Here is a 13736-nt window from a genome sequence, read left to right as displayed (position 1 = left end):
ACCAGTGAAAACACACTGGCCAGCCTGGCTTCTAGGTGCGCCACCATAGCTCTCACAAAAGCATGTTAGGATAGGGCACAGTGATAGGTCTAATACAACGGTGAATAATTGTTTTTTCATTGTCTTCAACTAGTCATTGGCGATATGCCTGAATTTTAAAGTAAATGAGACTTGTGATAGTTGCCTGCGCACTGCTTGGTCAACCTATGTAAGCGCCTGCTCCCCATGTCCAAACCCTGCACAATATCCATGGAAAAGAAATGCATATCAAAAAGGAAAACAACAAACTGAAGCAATGTGCGAGTGCTCTTGAAAGTCGGCTCAGACAAGGCCGCACATCGCCTCAGTTTCCCCTATCTGTTGATGAAAGATGGAAATGCAGATGAGCCGTGCTCTGCAAGTTTTCTTTTCTTGTTGCCATCATCGCCCAGGAGGCTCTCAATATTTGCCACCCTATCTCTTAAATGCGTCAGTTTAGACTTGTGCTCCGGAAAGAATGAACTGTTCAGGTACTGAACAAGGGCCTCAAAGAGTCTAGCCGTGGAGAAATTATCCCGCCAGGCGTCCATAGTGGTCGATCGCAGCCACAGTGTATCTATTGATTGCTGCAGCTTAGTCTCGGCCGATTCGACTTTTCCCTGTGTTGAAGCCAGCAGTTCTGTGAGATTCTGTATCTGTGTCTCTTGGTTCTTCATGGTTGCCGCGTTAGACTGGCGGCAGGTATTGCTTGCAGTCTGTGCCTCAGTGAACTCTGCTCTCATGACCTCAACAGCCTGAGCTGCTTCAGACGCAGACTGCTCAGCAGCCTGAATCTGCACACTCAGGCTTGCACGCCTTTCTCTTTCCTTGTCAATCAGTGTTCCAAAGCCATCGGCCATGCGCTTCAGCGAGCTTTGCAGAACTGCCTCCACGGCTTTGACGGTTGTTTGCGCCAGGCGTAGGATCCTTTCATCAGACACTATTTTATCGCTGTTCTGCAAGAGAAACTGTGTCATTTTGTCCTCCAATTTAGCTTCCAGCTCCAGACAAAGGCATTGTGCAGGATCCATATCTTGATGCTTGATTTCGCCGTTCCCTGCGTACTCGTCTGGCTTCTGCATTGCCGTCTGCGTTGTTTCAATCTTGACTAGCCTGGACTCCAAGTCCACGAGGGACTCTTGCTGAACGGCCTGGCCAAGTTGAGACGAAATCTTAGCATGGTCCTCGACCTTGGTCTCAATAGCCGAGAGTCTGGCAGCCATACTTTTGAGCTCGGCTTGCAAACACTTCGAATTCTCTTTCTCTTGAGTAAGCTCCCCTTTCACTTGAGTAAGCTCCCCTTTCAATGCGGCTATCTCCACCTCATAGTCGTTTTTAGTCTTGCATTGTAGGTTTTGAGACTCTTCCCTAATTTTATTCATCATCTGAGCCAGCCTTTCCTCAATGTTGAGAGGAGAATCTGAATGCGTCCCGCTTGGAGGTGGTGTAGGAGTATGATGGTCATTTGCGTTGATTGATTTTGCTTGCGCAGCCGTCTCTAGCAGTGACCGCCAGTTACTTGTAACACGCACTAGCTTCTCGTCAGTGGCTGACATGCGTTGGTTCAATTTAGCCTTCTCATAGTCTGCAGACTTTAAATGAACGTCGAGCAAGGCGGTAGCGCCGGGAAACTCTCCAGCTTGACAGCGATCTACATCGAGGCGTAGCTTTCTATTCTTCCTGTCGGCACTATCACGTTGTATGTAGGAAGACACGCGCTCCGAGATCAGGTCAAGAATTAGTCTTGTGCTTGGCAAGCTATCGTCGGTGAATGGTGCTAAAATCACATTAAAATTGAAGTCTTGTTGATGAAGAGTAGACGCTCACTGTTGGATGACGGAGCTGCGTGTAGCTGGGCAGGGCCTGGCTTCTGACTAAATTGTGCTGCATCCGATGGAAAGCGTAAACGCGGGTTGCCGCTAGAACCGAGGGAAGCGCTCTCATGAGGTCCAAGACCACTGCGAACTCTGTCATACACCATGGTAGATCGCGCCGTTGGCGTAAGAGCGTTGTTTGTTGGGAATGCGGCCTAAAGAAGCGCCGTACAATAAGTGACTTTGCGGAGACTTGTAGAGCGCTAAACATGTAGTCCTGTAGATCGCTAAGCCTGTAGTAATTCGCCGATCTGGCTCGATATTGAAAGCGCAACAGAAGAGATCATGTAGAGCTGTACGAAATGTAAACGCCCTGTTTAGACAGAGACAGGCAAGAGAGGGGTGACAGGAGAGCACTATCTGAGGCAACAGAAAAATATGATGAGAAACCTAGGTCCATTGAAGATTCTGAGGCCCGGTTCGCGAAATGTCGAAGAGTGACTTGTTGCTGCTTTTGTTATGTTTTGTTTTGTTTTGAAGTTGAAGCTGCCATTCTCAAGCAGCGTTTGCCGTCGCGAGCAGAAGTTAGTTACTGGTTGGCGGCGGCGAACAAACGGCGTTGACAGCTGGCAAGTGGGATCAGCTTCCGTCAACCGGCAAGTTGCAGTATTTGCTGTTTCGTCAGCCGGCAAGTTGCAGTGTTTGCTGTTTCTCTTGAATCGAGGAGAAATGTGCAGATAAGAAGAAAGAACGCCCGACCACTGCAAGTGAAGGGGATGCAGGGGGTTTTCACTGCGCAGCAACCCCAGCCAACATCACATTGGTGCCGCTTCATCTTAGCCAATTAATTTAAAAGTCACAACGCGGATGGGTGTGCCGACCCCACGTTGCCCACGACTAGAACTTGAAAAGTGACTGCGTCAGGGATTCTTGTGGAAGACCCTGAGGGGTATGTATCGGTGAGTGAATTTACGGCAGGAAATTGATATCCATTGAAAGTGAATGAGAACCAATCAATAATAATTCGAATTGCCATTTGATTTGGGTAGGTGATTTATATGGCACACGATGGGTATTTTTGTTTTCTGGCAAGTAGCTGCACGGCCCGACGTCAAAATCTGCGTGACACCTGATGGCCAGGGTCATTGCGTAGATCTTCTAGCTATAGGGCGCTTTATCAATCTGAAGATGATTAATAAATATCTTAAAACACATGACACTCTTTAATAACTATGCTATCTTATCAGGTCTTTCAAGAGAAAATTTTATCTCATTGGACTAAGTGGTATTCATTCTGATTACTTGAGTGCATTCTGTCTCTGAACCGGGGCCATGACTTTCGCACGGCACTCCACGGCATCCTCCCAAAACGATCGTCTGTGCCAGATGCACCAGAGTGCAGACATAGCCTGCAGCAAGACTACCCGTCAACTCGTCTTCGTATCAGAAGGTGGTGTAGGCGTGGAAAATTCTGTCATATTCTGGTATGCACGCAAAGAGACTCGAGACCATCTCTGGGCCGCACGTCAAGTATTTATCTCGGCCCTACATATCTCTGTGGCAGACTTGGCAGACTATGCATCCCGCAATGTCTTGGCAATGCTGGCAGTGAGGGTCCGGGCATTCTCGCTTCCGGGGTGTTGGCGCAGAACTTGCTAAAGAAAAGACTACTCGCCGAGTAGCGCTGCAGACGGTGAGCCAAGAGAGGAAGAGAGGAGCATCAATGCCCTGTTTGCTTATGAAATGGCGGCATCAACCCGATAGCTACGTTTCCGATGCGACCTTGCCACCGTGAATCGGATTGACATTGACACACGTCGACGTGGTGGAGTGGACTCATTTTTTGTCCTACTGCCACACCTTAGGACGAACCAGACAACGCCAGAAAGGGCCACAAATCATCTTTTCTCTTGCCGCTCATGCTAAATATTGGGTCACTGTATGATTGCTGACCAGGTTTCTAAGCCGAGCTGAACGCGTTGTAAATGAAGTGCCACCTTCATGTCGGCTCCCGCTCCCCCGGCCCCAACATCGACTCGAGATGGGGCGCCTACGGAGATTACCTTGTGAAAGATGGGGAGCCCCTGAGTTGAAAAAAAAAAAAAAAAAACGTCGCCGGTCCACGTGCTAATAATAGGTCATGGGCCCCTAAAGAATTATAAGCAAAAATTAGACGATCACAACAAAACTTGACTTACTAAGGCCGATGTTATGAGTTCTTTAGGTCCTAAGTACAGATAAGTCTTAGCCTATGAAGAAACCTTATCAGGTCCCTAACGGTACCTATACCACCTAAATCCTATAGCAGAGGTACCAACAGAGAACCCTTGTTCTTCTTCTAACCTGCCTACCTAATACGTTAGGCAGTTAACCGTATAGTTAACTATAAGTGCCTTATAACACTAAGACCACTAAGAAATTACTACTATTTAAGCCTTAAATCTAGTCTCCCTACTAATCCTAAGGTTCTAAGAAAAATATTATATATTATAGGGAAATTGTTGATTTATATAATAGGGGATTCTAGTAGATTCCAAGACTCTATTATATTAATTATCTAACTTCTACTAACGAAAACAACTAAGTTAACCTTATATCTTCATTTTTACCCGCGAAGCTAGGTATAGACGTTTTGCTCGGGGTATCAGTAGGTAGCAGGGGTATAGAGAAAAAAATTAGTAAAATCTTTATATTTAAAAGTCAGAAGTAATATCTACCTAAAAAGGTACTAATTAGGCCTAACACCCTTTGAAAAGCTCCGCTAAGACTTATAATCACACTTCAAGTACATAGATATTTAATAAATCTATTAGCAAGTAGTTTAAATTTATCATAGTAGTCGTAGATCGACGATATATTTTATCCACCTCTTCGGGAGCGTATTCGTATCGGGACGTGATCACGCGAGTTAGTCAGGTCAACAGTAAATGTCTATCTGTTTCTAGAAGAATTAATTTCGCCCCTAGTCGATTAATGTCAAAATTCGCCGGCGAAGGAGGATGTTAGAGGTACAGATAGCCTCCTGCAGTATTGCATGATTCCAAAATTTTGGACAGTTCTTTCTCTATTTAGTAGAACGCCGTATGCAAACATCAAGCACAAGGCTGCCTATCTTGGAAAGGCGCTAGTGGTTTGGCTTTTGGCAGTCGATTCGTAGACGCCATGCTGAAGATCCTCAGTAGAAAGATATTAGCCCAGAGCTTGCAGCATTATCCACGGTGTAGGACGTGACCTTCCCCGCAGGCTAGTCAACAAGGTGAGCCTACCTAGTTGTAGATCAAACCGGGCCCTCCCCGCAGAGTTTCTTCATACTGACACCTTGCCTCTGAGAAGATAATCGGAATCTTCAACTTCTGAAAAGATTCTCTTCACCTGCATTACTACTCACATGGACACCATTCTTATACTCAGGCAGTGGAAGGCCTTTCCTCTTTGCTGGACACACGCACCCAACGCCGCTGCGCTACTCAGCTTTTTTTTTTCTTTTTTTTTTTTTTGAAAAAAAAAAAAAACCGCTTCTCTAAGCGAGCCACGGGGTTATATTGATATATCCTTCTGTGGATTGATGCACTGTCAAGGTATGAAGCCCCTAGGCTGTCTTTGACACCTCAGCGTAGGACCAATACAGGTGGAGATCGGTCCTGAGAACAGCTAGCAAGAGTGGTATCTCGAAGTGGGTGACATTTAGACAAAAGTACCTTGCACAGTTCAATTGTAAACTGTCTTGTATAGTATCATAAATTCGACGTCGTTACCTTGCAGAAGAGAGGAAGCAGCTTGCGTCAAGGCGATCAAGAGCAGGGCGTTTGGTAATGCGAACCAGAAGTAGTTCCAGCGCAACCTCTGAATCGAGGACTATGCGCGGTTGAAGGGCTCGCTGGGACTAGAAGAAGATTCCGGTGCCGTATTGCATTTATACAGCAGAGATTGCTGATGTAGAAGCCATCGCCCAGGAGTGTGTGGTCGAGTTCTTGTGGTCACGGTCGTTTCTGTTCCATGCCTTTCGTTAAATACCAGGCCTGTTCCCCTGACACGATGTTGAAAATACAAGTCCGAGAAGGATCGAAGAAGCTGATTCGCCGCAAACGGATTCAATGTCGTATTGGAAGAGCAATGGCTGAGCTCGGAACATGGACACGACGACGCGGGTACTTTAAACCTATAACGCAAGCTGATGCGAGTCTTGGTAATGATTATTAGTGTAACCAGAAGAGAAAGAGAAGAGGGGCGTAGCAAGGCCTGAGTTTGTGGTTCGTGGGTAGTAGCACAGCAGGCGTTGATGCAGAGACAGAACGCCTTGGCCGCGACGACGGGCCGAAAATGCTGGGCGGTGTTTGTGTCATGCTTTAAGGTGATTATTTACACACGATAAGTGGGGTATGTTTGCGGGATATATGCGAGCCTTGTGACAAGTGCAGAGATTGATGAGAATGCGTTTGGTGCTGCCCGTTGCTTGATAGAATGAGTCTGGAAAATGAGCCATGCTCATTGGACAGCACCCATGAAAATCTCTTGCACCAGGCACACCCACTCACCACTGCAATGGGTACCCCCACAGCGGGCTTCCCGCCTATTTAGCGGCCGAGTTAATGATGACTATCCGCTCCCAAGGTGCCAAAGTACCTGCAATTGGGTACTAAGGTAGGTATGTAGAGCCTTCGGGGTAGGTGCATACACTTCCGAGGCTGCTTTTCGGGCTTACATGTTAAGCCAGGAAAGCTTCTATGGGATTTTCTCATAGTTGATAGGACAAAAATGGGCTTGGTAGCACGAAAAAATGACCTGGCTGCCTATATATTGTGTGATTGTGGATGGCCAGTCTTCAACTATGCGTTGGCGAGATCACGAATCAACCAATGGCCACATCCGTAGCAGCGCGGAGTGTTTGCACCAAATAATATTACGGAGTAGTGCTGCTTCTATACTTTGCTGGCTGGGCAAGCCGCAAAAACTTGCTGCAGCGCCGTAGCGTATTTCTCTTGTCACCATCACCCTCAAATCTTGCCTTTCTTTTCCACCTACACCCTTTTCAGCACTGCTGCAGCAAATCGAAGAGAAAGATAGGTAGGCATTCTTCGTCTCTGCTCTGTTTTCGATTTTCGAATGCCCTTTGTGCATGCCAACAAGTCATCGTGGGTAGCCGCATAAAAAACCCACACACAGTTGACAGGCACAGTGTACCATAATAACACTCGCTTTTTAGCTGGGTCCATCGTCAGCCGCGCGCGGTTTCTCCGCCACACCAGCCAATTCTTCTGTTTCCGCTGCTACTGGCCCTCTGCCGCCTGCGCGCTGCAACATACGTCCCACCCAGAACCATCACCGCGAGAGCGAGTCCCATCTCCAAGGTGCCCTCAATTACGCCTTGCTCGCCGCGCCTGGGTCCAGAGCCTCTTTCAACGCCGCGAAATCATTGCCAGGCTACTGCTTGTCTCGGACAGCCCGCCTCGGCCGCTTTTCGCTGCGACACATCTCTCCTCCCCAACCCCGGCCCGACGCTTCGCGACAAACACACGCAGGTCCGCCTCCATCCACGACTCCCTCGATCTCGTGTCGCCGCCTTCTGCGTGCTGACAATCGCAACCAGCCATCTACGCGCGTCTATTTCTCTCGTCTATCGAGTCCATCCAGCCGCCTCGCCTCACCTCGCCTCGCGTCCGTTACTTACCCTGCCTCGGGGCCGAGCAGACTTCGGCCCCGTCCTCCCCAGGGTACTGCGCAATCCACCCGTGCCTCTCCGGTATGAATTGGGCCCTCGCGCAATGGAAGCTGCGGCAAAGACGGTCGAGCTGTTGACGCAGCGCACATTACCCGACACGCCATACTATCTCTCCAATCATCCCGACTGGCGATACCGCCCCCGCCCTGACGACCATCTACGCCCAGAGGAGTGGCATAGCACTCGCCTCCAGTACTCGACCTTACTTGCCGAAGCCGATCGCGGCGTTCTCCTCACCCGTCCCGACTACGATATGCGTGAGGAACCCTCCAAGCCCGTGGCGCGGGACGTGACCGCGCTTTCCAAGGCTGGCGGCGAAAAGAAGAAGCTGTCGCTGAGCGACTATAAAAATAAGAAGACCGCCGCCGCATCACCCCCGGAGCCCGCCGTCTCCAGACTTCGAGAATCCGAACGCGCTGGCGCATCTCCATCAAAGTCCCTAGCTGGCTCTGGGACACGCCCTGCCGGTGATGCTCGCACCAGCACCGACCCCAGAAGATCACTTGATGCGCGACCTAGCGACGCGCGGAAGGACCGCTCAAGGGATTCTACCGAGGGAAAGCAACGTCCGAGAGATGTCAGCCTTGCGGATACGAGGTAGAAACTTCTCTAAAGTTGAAGTTCATCATCAATAAGACTTGTTGGCTAATTCACCACGCAGCTTACCAGCGAAGCCACCGCTTAAGAACTACCCTCTGCCACCTCGACCACCATCGCCTGGCAGCAAGAAGCGCGTTGCAGACCACGACGACGATGCTCGACCGCAAAAGCGAAGTCGACCCGAGAACACACGACCAAATGACGATCGCCTGCCTAACCGTGACGATCCTGTACGAAAGCGGAATCCATTGCTCCAAGGCGCTAATCATAGAGACTCTCCGCTGCTGAATGGCAAGAGCTCCCTTCCAGGTGGCTCAGTTTCGAATAAGGGCGCGTCCCCCGCAAATCGTTCTCGTGGTGATTCGGTGAACGGGGGCCATCCTGCCACAGTTGGTAGGCATACGCCGAGACAGGAAAGTCCGAAAAAGCCCGTGGTTCCGCCACTGTTATCACCACTGCGTCTGGGTCCTGGTTACGACGACGATTCGTTGTTGAAACAAGACAGAAGAAGAGCCGATGGCACGCCACCGCGGCCAAAGAAACCGGAGCAACCGGCAGAAGAAAAGAAGCGCAAGCCCACGAGAACTCTGCCGGCACTTCTATCTCCAACGCTTCCACCCATAATCGAGGCCGCTCTGCGACAAAGAGAGCAAGGCTCACCTGAACCTGACGAGCGGCCCAAAGAGAAGAAGGCTCTTGCGGCCAAACGAAAAAAGAGCTTTTCTACAGACGAGAGTCTAGATGAGATGCCAAAGCACCGTGCGGAGCTGATTGTGACCCTAAAGGTCCCCAAAGGTCTGCGCAAGTCGTTTCGGCGTATTATGGCGCTGCCTACCACAACTCCGCCTAGCCGCGGTCGCGATCGTGACCCTAGTCGACACGATCGGGATCGTTCTACGGATAACGATCGACAATATGCTCGGAAGCGTCCTCCTGCCGCACCCGAAGCTGACTCCGTGGCCATGAAGAAATCGAGGTCCTCGGACATACCGAACGCGAGCCGCCGGCCCACGACTCCACCGAGAAGAAGCCACACGTCCATGTCCCGCGTCAACTCAAACACCGCGACTGCTCACACGCCTGGCGAATCGATGAGAAGGACGCCATCGTCGACTGGGACCGGTGACAAGCGACCAAATGGCATTGCTCCGGCTAAGCTGGACACCAATGAGCTGCGCGAGAAGGAAGAGCGCTTGAGGGTCACGGGCAAACGGCTCAAGCACGAAGCCGAACGGGCCTTCAAGGCACGTCACAGTGCCATGGCCAACTCCAAGGACAGTCAGCCGCGGACAGCCAGCGATGGGCACACCACGTCCTCTGTTAAGGTTGCGTTCATGCGTGCCCTGGAGAGCATCCTGTGCTTTATGCATGCCTTCCAGGCTCAGGACCTTCGCAGTATCGAGGCTGGCAGAAAAATCGACATCCAGGGCTGGACGAGCTTGTTCCCGTTGATAGATTACTACCTTGTCGAGCTCCAGCCCCCCCATTCTGCCCGCCCCGCCCTTGCGCTGGTCCTGATGCTGCAGATGTTTACCACGGACCACATACTTACACACATTCTGGCGCAGCCGCCTCAGCCCAATCTGAACAAGGCGATTATTGAGCACGAGCGGGTGCGCAACCGCGCCCTGGGTCAGATTCGCGAGGCTTACACCTTGATCGACAACCCGCGCCTGCGCGCCGACATCTCGCCATGGTGGAGCCTGGACGACGTGACCGAGACGACGCTTCGGGTCATGAGGCGGTGGTGCGCCGAGGAAGATGTTTCTTGGGCCCCGGAGCTGACGCCTCGCGACTATGGGAGGTGAAAGGAAGCTGGGGCGCGCCCCTCTTTGTGGCCATGAAGACTTGACGGGGATGGTGGCCGCATCGGAAACCAAAAAGGCGACAAGCAGGCAGGCACAGGGGAGAGGGAGGCACTTGGTTAATCAGAAAGCGCTCTTTGTTGCATGGAGAGGAAGAGTAATCTCTGGACCTTTTTTTTTTATACCCAGAATGGGCACAGCATGACTGTCGCCAGTTGGTTTGTCCCCATTCACCATTTAAACGGCGGCGTTCTTGACATTTTCGGTCTTTCTTTTTTATTCACTGTTTTTATTATGTTGTATTTGGCAAGAGAGATGAGAAAATCTGGAAAGGACATGAGGCAGAAAGATGGAGGGAAAATTTCGGGACATGTGTGGTTGGCGAGAATCGTTTTTTTCTTTCTTTCTTGTTACTTATAGGCGAGACGCAACGGGGCAATGAAGCGAGCAAATGGGGTAGAAGCGAGAACCAAATCCATGCAATCGAGAATTCTTTTCATCTCATTTCGCACACGCAGAAGGATGTGGCGCTATTATTGGTAATGTGTCACTTCTCTAGAGTTGCTTTCATGTTTTGTGTCCTTGTCGCTTTTCACCCTGTGCTTGGGAGAGCGGGGGATGTGTATGCTTGAAGCAAGAAAGCAAACGTAGATGTAGCGGGACAGACGGTTTCTAGACGGCAAGGTTTTTTGGCAGGTTCTCTTATATTGGGTTCTGTTGGTTAATTGATCAAATTTGGACCGATTACACCCGCCGTTGGTCGAATCGGACGTTGTGCCACTGCTCAACCAAGAAATGATGTTTACCAATAACTACACAGGACATGTGCAGTGATGTGCAAGGTAGTCAGCACCACAACCCGACGAGCATCACAACGGGATTACGCATGCGCAGGGACAAGACGTACGAAAGCAAGATTGGTATTCATGTAATTTTTGTATTTCTTCATTAATATCATATTTTACTCAGTTTTCCGTCCCCGCCCCGCCCCAGCTAGCCGACACAGTCATCCCACAGTGTCGCATTATAGCCTTGGCTTAGCTGAGGAATCCTCATCCTATTTGGAAGCGTCGACCTTGGCGACGTAGGAGATAAGGTCCAGGACACGGCGGGAGTAGCCCCACTCGTTGTCGTACCAGGAGACCAGCTTGACGAAGTTGTCGTTGAGGGAGATACCAGCCTTGGCATCGAAGATGGAGGAGTTAGTGTTGCCGTTGAGGTCAGTGGAAACGACCTCGTCCTCAGTGTAGCCGAGAATGCCTGTTAAGCAGTCAGTATGCCGTCGATACATGTTCAGGTGTGGTTCGACATACCCTTGAGAGGACCATCAGCAGCCTCCTTGATGGCAGCCTTGATGGCGTCGTAGCTGGCGCCCTTCTCAAGACGAGCAGTCAGGTCGACAACGGAAACGTTGGCGGTAGGGACACGCATGGACATGCCGGTGAGCTTGCCGTTGAGCTCGGGGATGACCTTGCCGACAGCCTTGGCGGCACCGGTGCTGGAGGGAATGATGTTCTGAGCAGCACCACGGCCACCGCGCCAGTCCTTGGCGGAGGGACCGTCAACGGTCTTCTGGGTGGCAGTGTATGAGTGAATGGTGGTCATGAGACCCTCAACAATGCCGAACTTGTCGTGGATGACCTTGGCAAGGGGAGCCAGGCAGTTGGTGGTGCAAGAGGCGTTGGAGATGACGTCGGCGGAGCCGTCGTAGCTCTTCTCGTTGACACCCATCACGTACATGGGGGCATCAGCAGAGGGAGCCGAGATGATGACCTTCTTGGCACCGCCCTGCAAGTGCGCCTTGGCCTTCTCGGTAGTGGTGAAGACACCAGTGGACTCGACAACGTACTCGGCCGAGGTCTCCTTCCAGGGGATGGCGGCGGGGTCGCGCTCGCCGTAGAAGCGAACCTTCTTGCCGTTGATGACAAGATCGTTGCCGTCAATGGCAACCTCGCCCTTGAAAAGACCATGGGAAGAGTCATACTTGAGCATGTAGGCCTGTTTGGTGCTGGGTTAGCAGCTTGTTGGTGATGAGGAGGCGCGGCAACGTTGTTTGCGCTGGCATCAGTGAAGCTAGCATCGGCTATGGTGTGGCTCTTCAGCCCAGACCATGGCTTCATCACTAGCAACGGTAGCGTGGCTACATGTGTTTTTGGCACAGGTAACCGACTGCGATTGACATGTCGACCACCCCGCAATCACAGACGGAAGCAGCAACAAGCTAGTGGAACGCGGGCAAAGCTATGAATATGATTGGTGAAGGAAGTGAAACTCACAGCGTACTTGACCTCGATGAAGGGGTCGTTGACGGCAACAACGTCGATGTCGTTGTGCTCGACGGCGTTGCGGAAGACGATGCGACCAATGCGGCCGAAACCGTTGATGCCAACCTTGACGGGAGCCATTGTTATTGATTAAAAGGGTGAGGTGGAAGAGAGAAACCTGTTGAGGCGTTTGGTGGTTAGCGAGGGGTAGCTTTTCGGTGGCGGATGGCGGGGTCGTTGAGGGGAAAACGGCGCAGCTTCTCTGGTGAGGGAGCGAGCTATGGAGATGTAGATGATGAGGGAGAAGAAGCAGCAATGAAGCTCGAGATGGAATGGGACGAATGGGAAAACTCACTTTTGGTCCTTCGATTCGAGGATGAGGTATATGGAGAGAAGAAAAAAGGGTGTCGCGGCGGCGGAGGAGGGGCGGGCAAATGGTTTTGTAGTCGTGGGCGCGGATTCTGGGGCTCTGCCAGAGCAAGGGAAAAAAAGGCCATTGTCACTGAAAAACATGCGCTAGAAGGTCGTCAATAGCCACTGAGGTTGTTTTAGGGGCAGAGTTGCAGGCGCTGGCCTGATTGTCGCCCCCTCCTCCAGCACCGCCTTGGTCATACCTGAGCACACTAGGTAGGTACCGACCAGGTCGGCGTCTCTAAAATAGCGCCCTTTACTCGACCAGTGGCTGGCTCAAGTTGCTGCAGGTCCCCATGGAGGGGCAGAGGGGCAACGCTCGTCGTCACAACAGTATCACCCTTGGTGCTTGAGTACATATTTGGTGACAGCTATCCTGGTCAATTAGCCGCACAGGTTCTTTAGCTTCTATCATAACACAATGAATCCATCTGTATTCACCTGTCAATACAGCTCCATCGACGCTCGAGCTTTCGTTGCAGCAAGCTTCATCCCACTCACTTGCTCTTGTTCTGGTTGCTTCCCCTCCCCCACTTTACTGACGTCGAGCTCCCAAGCTTCGTGTTGCCTGCCTGCGTGCGGGCAACCCGTCAACCCGTGTGTGTCTGCGCAAACTTTGGCCGCCATCTCGCTTGCCCGCTACGCAAAAATAATCTTTGCTTATTACTGTGAACGGCCAAGATCCTGCTCGTCGACACTAATCTCTTGGTCATCAATAATGCACATGGACGAGCTTCCCCTTGTTTCAACCTCCTCCTGACTAGCAAAAGTCGTTGAGTGCCTCGTGGGCCAAGACGGAATTGCCATGGTTGACCACTGGGATGGCACTGCTCTCGTAATCTTTGTCCAAGCAAAAGGCGAATCAACTAATTTTGATCCCATGTCTGGCCATCTTGTTCGGTCGCGCCGGAGCATACCCAACCCTTGTCCTCGCGCGCAAAATACTCCGATCTGGCGCCGTCTGACTCGATCGCATTATACATTCACCACTATTCTGCACCTGGCAGCCGGTGCAGGGCCGATTACCTGCCTAGATAACAGACAAGGCCCGAATACCAAGTCATTTTCACTGGGCTCACCATGCGGCAACGTCAACGCACCCTGT

General features: G+C 51.2%; 3 protein-coding genes across 3 annotated transcripts; 1 reads left to right on the top strand and 2 right to left on the bottom strand.

Annotated features, from left to right (window-relative positions):
- Window positions 1-353: 353 nt before the first annotated feature.
- Window positions 354-1999, bottom strand: BBA_05482 (uncharacterized protein; the record flags this gene model as incomplete). Its single annotated transcript, XM_008600579.1, has 2 exons — window positions 354-1795; window positions 1846-1999. The coding sequence occupies 2 exons, from the start codon at window positions 1997-1999 to the stop codon at window positions 354-356; spliced, it is 1596 nt and encodes a 531-aa protein (XP_008598801.1).
- A 5595-nt stretch (window positions 2000-7594) lies between these two features.
- BBA_05481 (uncharacterized protein) lies at window positions 7595-9959 on the top strand (the record flags this gene model as incomplete). The annotated part of the gene is made up of 2 exons (XM_008600578.1): window positions 7595-8148; window positions 8213-9959. The coding sequence occupies 2 exons, from the start codon at window positions 7595-7597 to the stop codon at window positions 9957-9959; spliced, it is 2301 nt and encodes a 766-aa protein (XP_008598800.1).
- A 1054-nt stretch (window positions 9960-11013) lies between these two features.
- BBA_05480 (glyceraldehyde-3-phosphate dehydrogenase) lies at window positions 11014-12361 on the bottom strand (the record flags this gene model as incomplete). Its single annotated transcript, XM_008600577.1, has 3 exons — window positions 11014-11216; window positions 11270-11954; window positions 12233-12361. The coding sequence occupies 3 exons, from the start codon at window positions 12359-12361 to the stop codon at window positions 11014-11016; spliced, it is 1017 nt and encodes a 338-aa protein (XP_008598799.1).
- Between the last annotated feature and the right edge of the window lie 1375 nt (window positions 12362-13736).

Source organism: Beauveria bassiana, assembly GCF_000280675.1.
Source record: "Beauveria bassiana ARSEF 2860 unplaced genomic scaffold BBA_S00014, whole genome shotgun sequence".
NCBI classification, from domain to species: domain Eukaryota; kingdom Fungi; phylum Ascomycota; class Sordariomycetes; order Hypocreales; family Cordycipitaceae; genus Beauveria; species Beauveria bassiana.
The sequence above is the reverse complement of the archived record's forward strand: the minus strand, read 5'-3'. Positions and strand labels throughout refer to the sequence as shown.